The following is a 14,470-nucleotide window of genomic DNA, read 5'->3' as shown; positions in this document are numbered from 1 at the left end:
TTTGATGATTCTCAGAATTTGAGAATAAATATCTTCTTTTATTATGTATGCATGCATCTGAAGTTTGGCTTTGCAGTGTGTAACTTATTTAAAATATACATGGGGCTTTTTTTTGGTAAAAACCTGTTTTTACACAATTTTTTAAAACCTCTGGAATCTAGGCTTCCTATTAATTTTTAATTTTTAGTATTAAGAAAAATGTAATGCAATATCTTCTTGCTGTATTAGATTTCCTTCAGGAGCCTTGGAATACTTTATGGACAGTAACTAATGCATTGCCTCTTAGAAGGATCAAAGAGATTTTTTATTACATACTAACCCTACAAGCTACATATTAAAATAGCCTTGAACCATGCTAGATATGATTTGAAACAGAGCGTGTTCTGACAGAGTAAAGAATGAGCTGGTTTAACTGATCCCTTTCAGGATACATTTGAAGGTTAAGCAACTACAGATCTCAGCTAATCTGATGTAATCTGCTGTTACTAAATGGATGTCTACACTCACATTCGTAGCACACTGCACATGACTGCCTAGGAATAAAGTTTTCAAATTTTTTCATGTCAGTTCTGCTGAGAGGAAGCCATGTATCTGTTTGTTTACTTCTACCTCCTAATGATCTTTTTTGAAGAAGTGCATGGTTTTTGTCCTTCTCAATGCACTTGCGTTTACCATGGCAGAAGTGATGGCACTGGAACAAGGTATATATTTCATTATTTATTATACAAGGCAATTTATAAGGAAAAGGGTTGAAGAAATTAAAAATAACATTCTCATACATTGCAAATTAGTTTTAGCATGGTTGAAATAAAGGTATATTTTATGCTGGTGTTATATGGCTAGCGGTGTTTCTGAATAGGAGCAGATGGTGATTACGGCTTTGTACTTAGCAAATAGCTACTTTAAATCTTCATTTTTTGCAGAAGGCAGTTTCTTTATGCTCCATGACTTTCCTACTATTGTAATGTCCTTCCTATTTCTACAAAGTAGTTGTCTACTGTAGAGTGATTCTGGTTTAAATAAATACAGTCATTTCTTCTTTTTTAATCTTCAGGAAAATCATATATTTTTTGGTAATAAAGAGGTTATCTTGAAATCTGATGATCTGGGTATTGTCATGTAAATTTTGGGAGATACTGTTTGTTACTTATTGTCACAACTTATCTAGTATAAATCTGCATGAGGAGACAGTAAAATAGAAGAAGAATGTAGAGAAAATGAGGAAAAAATTAAAGATAGGCTTAGTGACAGGAGGGGAATCTTCACGCTAATGTGCAAACAATGTACCCCAAAGAAATGGAAACATACTGATTCTTGAAAATGCTGAGAAATCCCATTTAACTGAAATCAATGGGAGCAGAAAGTTCTTAGCACCTCTAAAAAGCAGGTAATTTCTACATAGACACCAGAAATAGGGCTAGAAAACTCTCCTTTAGAGAAATATGTTAACGTTTTCAATTTTCAGTCTATTCTGAAATTGTCTATATATTGTCTATTTTCTATATAGACAAATACTTTGAACCTTCAGCATGCAGAAAAACGTAGAAATTAGTAATCCAATATTCTGAATTTTAGTAAAACAGGTGGCATGCAGTTCCCACGTGAGATACATGCCTGTATTATTCCTAATAACATGGCTTCTGTTTTTCAGTTGTCAGTAGAATGATGGCTGGAGGATGGTGCTTACATGCTTTAGAATAAAGCAAATTAGATTTCATGTGAAAGTATCATTGATATTTTGTATTCTTTTTCTCTTTAGAAAATCCATATTTGTCTTATCAATTTTTAAATGCAGATGGCTGTTCTTGATTTGATGTTCTTTATTCTGCTAGTGGTGTTGCAGAAGGTAATAGCATTTGCTTTTAAATCTGAAATACAAATTTCTGATAAAGAAATGCCGATCTCTCTCTCTCTTTTTTTTTCTTTGGATGCTAGGTCTGTGCTCTGTAATGATCCTGACATGTATGAGATCCCTGTGAATGTTCCTGTGGATACTGTAAAACTTCGTATAGAGAAAACTGTCATACGAAGGATTCCAACTGAAGCCTTTTACTACCTAGTAGATCTCAAATATCTGTGGGTAACTTACAACTGTGTAGCCAACATTGATATCAGCAGTTTCTATAACTTGAAACAACTGCATGAGCTACGGCTGGATGGTAATCTGCTTTCAACTTTCCCTTGGGAATCGCTGGCAGAGATGCCCAACCTACGAACTCTTGATTTACACAACAATAAAATGACCAGCATTCCTGCCGATGCTGGCCGGTACTTGAGAAACCTCACCTACCTGGACATATCCAGCAACAAGCTAACCACCTTGCCATCAGACTTGATGGACATTTGGCCCCCCTTCTCAGAAGCTGTCCTGTCCAAGAACACAGACATTCTGGCAACCCAGAGAGTCATTTTGGGTATGTTAAACAGCCTGTCTCATTCTGTATTTAAATATAGCTAAATGTTAAGTTGCAAGTGAGAGCAGGTAGGCGATCAGCCTGGGATTCAGGAGCGTGGGTTTTATCCAGGTCAATCTTCTGGTTTGCTCTGTGATTATTTATTTATTTAGTTTCTGTTGGTGGCAGAAAACTATAAAATTAAGATAGTGACCTCCATGTACAGTGTTACCTCAAGGTCATAACACTGAAGTAAAATCTACAGTATTCTGGTCTACGGGAATACAGACCATATGGAGTATTCAGTATCCATATAAATGCAGGACTTCCAGAATTTTTTTTTCTGATGATGTCATTCATCATTCTCATCATTCTATGCGGTTGCAACCACAAGCATGTCCATTTGCAGCTGTTTTTTTCCAGTGGCTCACAAGTCAAACAAGTAGCTAGAGTTGATGCTCGTATGAAGCCTGTCCTGAGACACAGAGCTCTAGATGGTGGTGGCTTAAAAGACTGCAACTCTGCTCTCCCCATGTCTCCTGTTGATCTTGTGTTGCTCTAAAGCTGACTGAATATCCTGAAGTTTTTCCCAATTGACATGTTGCATATGGGAGAGAGAATAGGAATCTGATCCCTACAACTTCACAGTACTTTTTATAGTATTTAAGGTAAGTTTTTAAGAATATTTAAGAGTACCGTGTCAAGTGCTGGGCTCCCCAGTTAAGAAAGACAGGGAACTGCTGGAAGAGGGTACAGCGAAGGGCTATGAAGATGATTAGGGGACTAGGAGATCTCTCTTATGAGGAAAGGCTGAGGGACTTGGGTCTTTTTAGTCTGGAAAAAAGAAGACTGAGGGGTGATCTTATCAATTATCAATACTTAAAGGGTGGGGGTCAGGAGGATGGGGCCAGTCTTTTTTCAGTGGTGCCCAGCAACAGGACAAGAGGTAACAGGCATAAACTGGAACATAGGAAATTCCACCTAAACGTGAGGAGGAGCTTCTGTACTTTGAGGGTGGCAGAGCACTGGAACAGGCTGCTCAGAAGAGGTGGTGGAGTCTCCATCTCTGGAGACGTTCAAAACCCGCCTGGACGCGTTCCTGTGCAACCTGCTCTGGGTGACCCTGCTCTGGCAGGGCAGTTAGACTAGATGATCCCCAGAGGTCCCTTCCAACCCTGTGGTTCTATGATTCTATGAGCAACTCTGTGAGAGATACTGTATACTAATGATACTAATTTACATCAAATGATCTTATTGCAAAATCTCAGCCTTAGAATTTACTTGGATGCATATGTCTATATACCTCAATTTCAGAAATGTATACAGAAAATGTTGTGGTACTGTGTAATACAACACACACTGTTATATACCCATATATTACATAGATATCATACAATACTGTGCACTACAGTGTAGTAATATAATACATTTTGAGATACCATTCTATATCCACTGGTAAAGATCTGCCCTGCATTGTACTGCCCAGTATTTCCAATTTCTCGATCTAAACCCCCACTATCCACTGTTCATTTGTTCACCTGCTTTGTTTCACAGCAGAAGCTGCAATTTGAAACTCTCATTCAGATGAGATTGCCTATAAGTAACTTAATAGATGCAAGTAGGCTGAGCAAGTTCCTCACATACATGGTAACTGTAGGTTTGCAGCATTAAGATCTTTGTTTATTCAGGATTAAAAAAAAAGAAAAAAGCTGTAAAAGTAAGTCCAGCTTAGTACCCCTTTCCCTGTGCCCACACGGAAGGCTACAGGAGGCATTAAAGTAGGAGCTGACTGTGCTAGATCTAATCTTCCTGATGATCTCATGTGGGAGTCACAGAGGTTATTTAGTTTCCTTGCCTTACATAGCCCTCACCACTTAAAAACCAAAAGAAACAAACAAACAAAAGAACCCAAAAAACAAACACCAAAAAACCCCAAAACCACACATGCTCTTCTCTCCTCCCCTTTGCTTCCCCCTGGCAACCATCTGCAGGCTTTGTTGGTGCAGGCGCTTTGCCAGCCTGTTGTAGTCCTGGCAAACTCTGTGGTGCCAGCGTTGAGTTCTCTAGAGACTTGGGATGTGACCTTTGGATCATTTTCATTTATGAACTACAACTGGGTTTGAACACAGACCTCCAGAGGGGAATATATATTGGGTTGAAACAGCGCCTTGCTTCTCTTTTTTTAATGTTACGTACTGAGGGAAGCTCTGTGCAGTGATTATGGAATTGTATCTGAGAATGCAAAGTGCCAGGTAGTACTTTCATTGTATTGTGTTGAGTAAATCTACCTTAGGTAAGCTATGAATAATTAGCTGAATTTTCTTTAATTGACATCATAGCCTTCTGATGAGCGTATCTCAATGCAGACAGACAGTGCTTGCTATATAAGAAATTTTATAGTGAATAAGAAAACATCCCCTTCTTCTGGAGATTAGAAAGTGCAGTGCTCTTTATGTTGTGGGTTATTTTGACAAGCTGACTTAGTCTCCACTAAGCGTTAGCTTTGTTATCTGTAGTACTGGAGCTTCTGAAGTTGTAGTTACGCAGAGGTTTGTCCTTGAGTTGCTGTTGATGGACTGTTACAAAGCAGTTCTTTTTCATGAATGGTTAGTAGAAACTATCAGGCTAGAAAGATAACCTAGGAGTTGAGATTTCTCTATAATGCTCCAACCATAGGAGATGTCGGCTTAGAACAACAGGAGCAAAATGTGCTCTGTGGCATTGCTTCCTCTCTGACATCCCTCCTGTCTCTACTGGAATTGCTGGAGCCTGAGGGAGGGGAAATGTATCCCATAAATACTCTTCTCTTCCTCTGAGGTGGAGAAAAGGATCACAGACGTATGTATGTGATCAGGAAGGATTTTGAAAAGGCTTCTAGCCTGCTGGGATGCAGATCCAGATGAACTGAACCGTTCTGGTGAAGTCAGTGGTGTTGTTAAGGCTTGTGGACAGATCATTCCAGAGCCTTCTCTGGTAACCTCTTCCAGTGCTTATCTATCAGGATAGTGAGAAAGTTTCTCTTAATATCTAACCTCAGTCTCCCTTACTGCAAACTAAGCTGGTTACCTATTGTTCTACATGAGATGGATGTACAGAAACACAAATTGCCATCTCTTATAGTAACCTTTCATACATTTTCTTTCCCTGTTTTCCGCCTTAACTAATCACACCATTTCTTTCAGCAGTTTCTTATAGACGGTGAGGCTTTATTTTGATTTTCTACCGTAGTTACTGGTTCCTTTTGGACTCCTTTGTCTTTTTTAAAAAAAAAGGTTTCTCTTAAAATGTGATGCCCACAATTGCACGCGGTGCTTGCTTTGATACTCAAGAATGTCCTGTGTTCTCCAGCTGTTCTGTGTGGCAGCATTCAGCCTGACCTGTGTGCCTACATGGAATGGTAATTGCAGCCAGAGCTCTGCTAGAAGCTGGAACCCAGAGCAAATAAATGCTGTTCTTGTCTAGTCAGGAAAATAGCAGTCAGATTCTACTTAGCGTAAGAAATTATGGCTTGAGCTGGCTTCTCTCCTAGTTCTGTCAAAACAAGATTGTCCCTTGTGTCTAATTAACAAGGTCAACAACAGAAAACCCCAAACTCAAATGTTTGTGCATATGTATTTTTTAACACCAGGAGGCAATTTTATCTTCAGTGTCTTGACTGAGCATCAAGAAAGTTGCATATAAGAGAAAGTTCAGGTTCCCCACATTTACTTCAAGGACTCTTGTAGGAGCCATGAACTACTTTTGCCAGGGGACTGTCAGGTTAGCATCTCCTTCTTCCAATTCAAAATCTCTGCACTTAGGGGTTTGGGTTTATTTTTATTACCTTCTACTGTATGATGTTCCTTTGTGTGGACACTATGCTAAATGAAAGAAGGTCAGGGAATGATTCCTGGCCCTCTGGCCAAGTGGCTCACCCTGGCTCTCATGCACACAGTTTAGGGCCAGCTCTCTTTAAAGCTTACTGGCTGTTCCACACTTGGTAAGATTTAGCCCTTGGTTTTCTGTGGGCTCTACAGGATGCTGCAGTGACTCTAAAATGTAACTGTGTGGGTGGGGGTGATTTTTCTTTAGTCCAAACTGTCTGAAGTAATGTGAGAATTGCACTGCAATCCATAGAATTGTGCTTTTGTAATATAAAATGGCAAGGCTGTGTTGTATGCCTGATGGGCTGATAGACATGCAGGGTAGTTTGGAGGTACAAAGCCTGCTGCACTTACACTGGGGGAAACAACAGGAAAAAGACAGCTGTCCTTGGTGTGGTCTCATCCATAAGCTCTTCAGGGAGCAGTCCCTGGAGCCAGAACTGTCCCTGGAGCCAGAACTGTCCCTGGAGCCCTATATGGCTTTGTCTTGAGAGTGCCCTTTGGAAGAGTTCAAAACAAAGCTGTGGAGTGAGCTGACAATTAAGCAGTGGAAATGATCATGGGACCAGTGTGTGAGTTCACGTGGCCCTTTCTTGCTTACCTCAGGAGCTATAGCCTTATACTTTGATCCAAATCACCGCTAAGTTTCAGCATTTGCTGATGTACAAAGATTGGAATTTCTGGTGTGAATGATGGCAGTAGCATTTTCCGTATGGAAAATTGCATGTAGTGAGTCACTGAGAGGAACAGAGGAATCCAGGATTTGATAGAGTGGCAGTTAGATGAGATCTTGCCTCTGTTGCATATAGAAGTGCCAAAAACACGAAATGCTGAAGGTCCATCAGGCTCCCAGCTGTTATACTGGGCCACTGGGTAGATGCTGCTTTTCCTGAACTACTTCCTAGCAATTTCTGTGTGTAGGAAACACTGGGACACAGTGTGGGAAGTGAGCTTTATTGTTTAGAACCATGGATGAAAAATTTTGGAGCTTCAGTTGGAAGAGCGCTTTGGGTGTAGGTGGGCCCAAGCTGCAGTGAATATTTCACATCTGCCATTGAATCTTGAATATTTCACATACTGCCATTTTACAGCAATTGAAAAGCAATATATTATACAAGTTATGGTCCGTGACTGGTTACTGATTTACAAAGGAAATTTCACTCATAGCTATTTCAAATGCTAAAGTCCATATTGACACAGCATGGGGAAACCTTGCTTCCCGAGAAGACTGCAAAAATGTGCATGCACAGACAGACAGATACATATATTTGCCATTGTACACGCAAACATACATATAAATGCGTGAGAGTAAATTTAAAATATACTAAGCCTAGAATAAAGAAAAGTTTTTAGAGCAATTAGTAATCCATATTTAATGTTTAAATACCCTGTATTGGTATATTGCAATGCATAAATATTTATTAACATTTGTTTTGCCTTGGTTAGTATTTTCTTTCTCAGGTCAACAAGCTGCCTTAATATTTCAACAAGAGAATCCAGGGTTTATAAAGACTTGGCGTTCCATCAGATTTCTATTCTCTTCAATAGCTAACAAGTATAATCAAATTCAGTGTTTTATCCTTGCTTCCAACTCAATAGTGCTTTCTTCTTTTTGTTTTGGGAATTCACATGACCTGATGACTTACAAGTTTACTTACTTGTGCAAGTTTACTAAAAATAATGTGAATACTGCCAGATATTGTCTAGAAACAGATAAATAGAAGGGATGAGCCATGAAGGCAAGTGAGGAACTCCTGTGTCTGTATATATTAATGTATTTTTATAAGTCCTGGTTCTTCAGCCAGTTACACTGGGAAACATGATGGATGGGGAAGATGAGGCCACTAACTGAAATAACTCTTTCTTTGCACTAAAGCACAGAAGTACATAATCTTCTGGGACTACAGCTTTCTTCTCAAGCTGAAACCAGGCTTTCAAAATGATCTGAGATGGTCAAGCCTGTGTCCCAGACTGGACTAAACAACCATCCAATCTAAGGACTGTCCATCTTTGCCTCATCGTTCCTTCTATTTTGTCAATTTCTGATACTTTTTGTAACAACTTTGGGTCCTTTGGGACACTGTGAGAATATGAAAGCTGTGTATTTATATACCTTAGGAAAAATTTCTTCACCAAAAGGATAAGCATTGGAACAGGCTGCCCAGGGACGTAGTTGGGTCACCATCCCTGGGGGTATTTAAAATATGTGTAGATGTGACACTTAGGGACATGGTTTAGTCGTGGACTTGGCAGTGCTGGGTTTATGGTTGGATGTGATGATCTTAAAGGTCTTTTCCAACCTAAATGATTCCATGATTCAATTTGAAAGACCTTTGAGCGCTGCTAGTATAATAATAATAATAACAACAACAACAATAATAATAACAACAACCCCCATATAACAATAATAAACCCCATCCTTTACTGCAGTAAAGCTTGTAGGATGCAGAAAAGTTGCAGAAGAAATATTTTCAGTAGTGTTCAAGGTAAGGGAAAATCTGCTGCCTGGTACGTGGGTTGGGAGCCCTACTGATGCTGCAAATCTGTCCTGGTTAATGCTGTGGACCCAGAGTTCCTGCCCTGCCGCCTGCTTGTAGCACAGCTGCCCCGTGCTTCTGTCCTCTAGATAGCAAAGGGGCCATGCTGGGAGTTCATATGCATTTTAGCAGCATTTTTTACGGAGGAACTCTGGCAGTTGAGGCTTTGTTTCAAGGGGATCCTGCCTTTCCTATTATACCTAAGGGGAATTTAATTTTCAAATGCTCAGTCTCTTTCGTAACATAGTGAAGAAAATTGACCGTTTATAAGCAAGTGAGAATGAAAAAACAATTACAGGAACAGTGTCTCTAACTCTCTCTAAGTACAAACTAAAGCTTGCCTCATTTAAAAGATGAGCACAAATAGTTACATACATGTGCTTGACTGAGCAGAATTTTTATGAGCACAGACAGTTGATGTGCCTAGACATAAGGAAAACATTTGGATGGTATCTTTTTTGCTTGTGAATATATGTGTGAAGTTCACAGGAAAAATTGTCATATTTTGGAGGTTTTTTTTTTTTTTTTTTTTTTTTTTTAAGAAAAGCAGTTGCTGATACAGTTTCTTTGATTTCTCCTTCTCTGTTCCAGCGGGCAATAAGTAGTGAATAGATGTAAAATCTCTTATGTCTGGAAGGGGTGAAATTGGATTGTGATGTCAAAGTCATGGAATCTCTTCAGGTCAAGTCTTGTTTTAAAGAGGGGATTAATTGGGGTTTACCATAGTTTTAACCAATCACTGCCTTTGTGCTTAAAATAACCTAATCTTGGTCAGGCGATAAAAGGAAGCGATAGTTAATTATTTGTGTATTCTTTCATCTACCTATTTCTTCCAGAACAAAAAGCAGAATTTTTCCATTAGCTGTTTTGATATTTCTTAAAAATACACACTGAACAATATTAGCAGGTGCTTCAGGTTTTTTTCCTTTTAATTTTTGTTAAATTAATATGACTTGTCTGTTGTGCTAATTAGTAGATTCAATAGTGATGGATTCTTGCCTACCATCCTTCGTTTCAGACTGTAAGTTCCATTTATTGTTAATACTTGAAAAAAATGAAAAAGGTATGCCCAAAGGTATAAGTTAAATGAGAAAATATTTGAACTCATGCGTGATATGACGTGTGGTGTTTTACCTGGTGAAGCCGCTGGTGCTCTATGAAGATCAACATAGCAGAGTAATCAATACCAGCTGAGGATTTAGACTTATACTCCTCAGAAATGGCTACTCTGTTTCACCCTAATAAGTTCACCAAGAGGGAGAATCCTCTCAAAGAGTTTGGAATCAAGAAGCAAATGTTATAGCCTCTAACAGAAGAGGAGAGATAGCATTTTTGCGTGCCATCATAAAAATATTGTAGTCATCAGCTTTTTTTGGGGTCCTTCCCATTTTCTACTCTTCTGCTATTCTTTTTGATTGTATTTCAGAGGTTGTCATAAATCGAAGCCAGATTTCTAAGAATATTGGTATGGTTCAGAGCCAGATAAGAATTTTATTGGCCTAAAGCCTTTTCTCTTTAGCCTTTATCCTTTTTTCAAGGGGCAGAGATATTTGTATAAGCTCTAAACCCTTAAATTCTCTGCAAGCGTTGAAAAAAGGGTCTGAGAAGATCAAACTGTAAGAGCCCAAAGGAAGACTAAGAGCAGAGAAGAGTGACAGGACACAATAGCCCTGTGAAGCTATCTTTCCAGAAGGCACATGCAGGTGAAAATGTATCTTCAGTCTTAAGACATCTTTTCAAAGTGTTTTTTCCTAGATAAATAGCAAAGTTAAGGAAAGGCAGAGCCAGTATATTACTACGCTCCTGTAAACTTCTGTGAAGAAAATGTTTAGCCTAATAAACATTCATAGTGTTCTTCCTCACCTCTGCAAAAACTCCCCCACCAATCAGCCCAACAAAAAAGACAAATTGAAAGAGAAAAGATTAACATGGAATACGTCCACGGTTCTCCTTGATTGTACTTGGTGGTAGTCATGCATCATACTATAATCACAATATCCATATGTAGCCTGACAACATTTTTGGTTTGTTTTGTTTCCTCTCTTCTCTCCCTGCTTCAGGTTTGCAGGACAACCCATGGTTTTGTGACTGTCGCATTTCAAAGCTAATTGAATTTTCCAAAATTGTGGACAACTCGCTTGTACTTCTTGATCCATTGGTTTCATGTAGTGGACCTGAGAGCCTGGCAGGAATCTTGTTCCAGAGAGCTGAGTTAGAGCAGTGTCTTAAACCATCCGTGATGACGTCGGCAACAAAAATCACTTCCCCGCTGGGAAGCAACGTTCTGCTACGCTGCGACGCAACTGGGTACCCAACACCACAGCTTACTTGGACTAGGTCAGACAATATACCAGTGAACTATACAGGTATAATTGCTCTTTTATAGGAAATGGGAGAGCCTGAAATTGTTGGGTTGCTTGTGCTTTGAAATCATTATAATGAGTAACAGTGGACCAGGTATTGCACCAACCTGGCAACTGTATCTGTGCAACAGCTGTTATGAAGTTCTTTGTCTAGGTCTTGGTCTGAGCAGGTCCAACAGACTGTTCTGATTCTGGATGTGGTCTGTAATAAGAACAATGTGTGTGGAGGGGGGGAAATGGATGAAGCAGGGGAAGGATAAAGGAAAATGGAGGTTGAGATATTTGGGCCCTAACTCAGAAGCTGAAAACCAGAAAGGAGAATTCATTACTGTAATCTTCATTTTGGTTCTAAATGTTCCAGTTAAAAAAAGCTAATGAGGCCATACCAGAGCCGCTTAAAACTCAACATTGTAAACATAGGATTTTCCAAAATCACGTTTTCTATGTTATTTACATGTTTGTTTGCAACACGCATTTTGAATGCTGAAGAGGCTCTGATTGTCTGATATCATTCTAGTTGCTATGATAGATATTTGTGCAGTACCTTAAATATAAAAAATGTTTCTTGCTAATGCCAAGCAGTTACCTTAAATTGTAGGTGTGAAGAAGGTAATAGTCCAAAGTACTGAAATATCTTAAAACAAAGGTAATTCCCAAAAATGTTTTAAATGGCTAGTGTGTTCAGTGTCACTTGAAGTCGGTGAGACTTGTATTTCCTAGTCACTTAGTTTTTAGACATTTGATTTCTCTTTATGTGGTTTTGTTTTGTTTAGTGAAACTGCAGATTATATTGTAACTCCTCCAGACATTCAATTCCATTGTGACCCAAGTGGAGCACTTTTCTGCAATAATGTAATATGGCAAGGAGTTTCATAGTTTGTGTGTGGGGCTTGGTTTGTGGATTTTTGTTTTTTTTAAGAAGTTTAATACATGCAATTCCTTCTGGCAGAAGTAGCTTAAGGGAAGAAGTAGTCTAATAACGGTTACTTTCTCTTCAGCTCACTTTATAATGTTTTACTCTTTTATTTTCCTGTAGTAATTCAAGAAACACCTGGAGAGGGTGTCAGATGGTCCATAATAAGCTTGACAGGGATTTCATACAAGGATGCAGGAGAATACAGATGTAAAGCCAAGAACTTAGCAGGAATGTCAGAAGCTGCTGTTACAGTCACAGTGGTTGGTGTAGTTACTACAACTGTGTCACCACAGAAGTATGGAAGGAAGCAAGAGGCAGAGGGACAGAATAGCACTCAGGAAGAATCCAAGCAGGAACCTGAGAGGACAACACCACCTCTTCCCACCACACCAACCACCACAGCACTGGTTAGCACTGAAAGATCAACGAGCATCAGGTTGACCGACAAGAAGCAATCCAGGCCCATGTTTGATGGAAAGAAAAATTCAAAGGCAGTGACAAATGGAAACAAAAAGCAGGCTGTGGAGATACGCAAGAAAGGTGAGGAGACAAAGCAGACTGGGGAGATAAGCAATAAAATTGAGGATACCTCATTGAATACAGCAAGTATGGCTGAGCAAAATGTTACTGTAAAGAACCTAAGAGTGATCAGTGAAACTGATGAAAGAGTGACCTTAACTTGGAAAACTGTCAATGCCACAAGCAACTCTGCAGTGACTGTGTTATATTCAAAGTATGGTGAAAAAGACATGTTGCCTCTGAGCACCGATTCTAGCAAAAACAAAGTCACAATTGATGGTTTGCAACCTAGTACTCAATATATGGCATGTGTCTCACCCAAAGGCATGCCACCTACAGAAGAGCAGTGCATTATTTTCTCCACCGATAGGTTAAATGATGACAGTAGCTCCCAGTTTTCTATTCTAATATTGGCCAGCAGTGCAGCATGTGTGGTTGTTTTACCTTTGATATTTTTCTTACTCTACAAAGTTTTAAAACTTCGTGTGAAACCGAAAACTGCAAAGGAAGCTGACCTTGCAAAAGAGACCTATGTGAAATTTGAAACACTATCTCTGAAGCCTCGAACAGTGACTGCAGGAGAGCAGCTCTGGGCACGAAGGTACACAGATGAGTCGGAAAGACTTCTCCTTTGTTCTAGGTCAAGCATGGATTCTCAAATGACCTTCAAAAGCGAGGGCTCTAGGTCTGAGTATCTGTGTTGAACATAGATGAGGGTGGAGGAGATGGAATATACAATAGGTAAAATTAATCCAAAATGATGATACTGCATCTGGAAGCAGGTTGGTGCCAGGTGGTGGTCAGAATAAAATGCAGTCTACTGTATGGGTAGGGTGGTGGGTAGGAGGGAGAATAGAAGAAAAGTGTTGCCTGTTTATTTTCTTTTTTTATGTTTGTGATGTTGGATTTGGATGTGAGGGAATGATGTTCTTCAAAAGATAAATACAGTGTGAAATTGTTGCCTGGTTAAAGATCTATTTTTTGTTTTCATTAAAACATCATTCTGTTTTCTCTTCTTTTACTGTATGATGTGCTAGTTGCATGTATCAAACATTATTCACAACCTTCATAAAAAGTATATACTTAAAAATAATAGGAAAACAGTTTAAACTACTTCTGTTGAGGTCAAAACTTTATCTGAAAATACAAGTTTTCTTCTGACATCAGCTTGTGCTTTGAAATGTCATACAGCTCTGTTTGTACAGTATCTTGGACTGGAAGTGATCTCAGGCCAATCAAGACTGAAGCTAGGTAGCCACAGCTTATGAACTCTTTGAGAGGTACAATACACGTATTGTCGTTTTGCAGATGCTATGGCAAAGAAGCATTTTTAGTATTCTGAAACTTAGGTAAGGTATCATTATGAGTTACTGAATGCCTTCTTTGCTTCGGTCTTTTCTGCTCGGCCCAGCCTTCAGGAGTCCCAGGCTTTGGGGAAAGTAACGGGGAAAGAAGACGACTTCCCCTGGGTTGAGGATGATCAAGTGAGGGATCAATTAGGTCAATTAAATATTCACAAGTCCATGGGCCCCAATGGGATGCATCCGAGAGTGCTGAGGGAGCTGGCGGAAGTCATTGCTGGGCCACTCTCCATCATCTTTGAAAGGTCCTGGAGAACAGGCGAGGTGCCTGCTGAGGACTGGAGGAAAGCCAATGTCACTCCAGTCTTCAAAAAAGGCAAGAAGGAGGAGCCGAGGAACTACAGGCCGGTCAGCCTCACCTCCATCCCTGGAAAGATGATGGAACAGCTCGTTCTGGGCATCATCTCAAGGCATGTGGAGGAAAAGAAAGCTATCAGAAGTACTCAGCATGGATTCACCAAGGGGAAATCATGTCTGACTAATCTGATAGCCTTCTATGATGGCATGACTGGATGGAT

The 14,470-nt window shown here is 39.6% G+C and overlaps 1 protein-coding gene across 2 annotated transcripts; it reads left to right on the top strand.

Annotated features, from left to right (window-relative positions):
• The first annotated feature begins 570 nt into the window (after positions 1-570).
• Positions 571-13,619, top strand: LRIT3 (leucine rich repeat, Ig-like and transmembrane domains 3). Of its 2 annotated transcripts, XM_074589369.1 has the most exons (4): positions 571-701; positions 1,936-2,414; positions 10,854-11,159; positions 12,193-13,610. In XM_074589369.1, the coding sequence occupies exons 1-4, from the start codon at positions 586-588 to the stop codon at positions 13,293-13,295; spliced, it is 2,004 nt and encodes a 667-aa protein (XP_074445470.1). In that variant the 5' UTR covers positions 571-585; the 3' UTR covers positions 13,296-13,610. The 2 variants fall into 2 exon arrangements, with proteins under 2 accessions (XP_074445470.1, XP_074445469.1); XM_074589368.1 differs by lacking the exon at positions 571-701 and having other exon boundaries at positions 1,561-2,414; positions 12,193-13,619.
• Positions 13,620-14,470: the final 851 nt, after the last annotated feature.

Source organism: Larus michahellis, chromosome 5 (assembly GCF_964199755.1).
Source record: "Larus michahellis chromosome 5, bLarMic1.1, whole genome shotgun sequence".
In the NCBI taxonomy this organism is placed as follows: domain Eukaryota; kingdom Metazoa; phylum Chordata; class Aves; order Charadriiformes; family Laridae; genus Larus; species Larus michahellis.
This window is presented reverse-complemented; position numbering and strand designations above follow the sequence as displayed.

Excerpts from the sequence above, each read along its gene's own strand:
- LRIT3 (XM_074589368.1), top strand. The coding sequence starts at position 1,790 with ATGCAGATGGCTGTTCTTGATTTGATGTTCTTTATTCTGCTAGTGGTG. Across the intron at positions 2,415-10,853 it reads AACCCAGAGAGTCATTTTGG|GTTTGCAGGACAACCCATGG; the intron begins GTATGTTAAACA and ends TCCCTGCTTCAG. Across the intron at positions 11,160-12,192 it reads TATACCAGTGAACTATACAG|TAATTCAAGAAACACCTGGA; the intron begins GTATAATTGCTC and ends ATTTTCCTGTAG.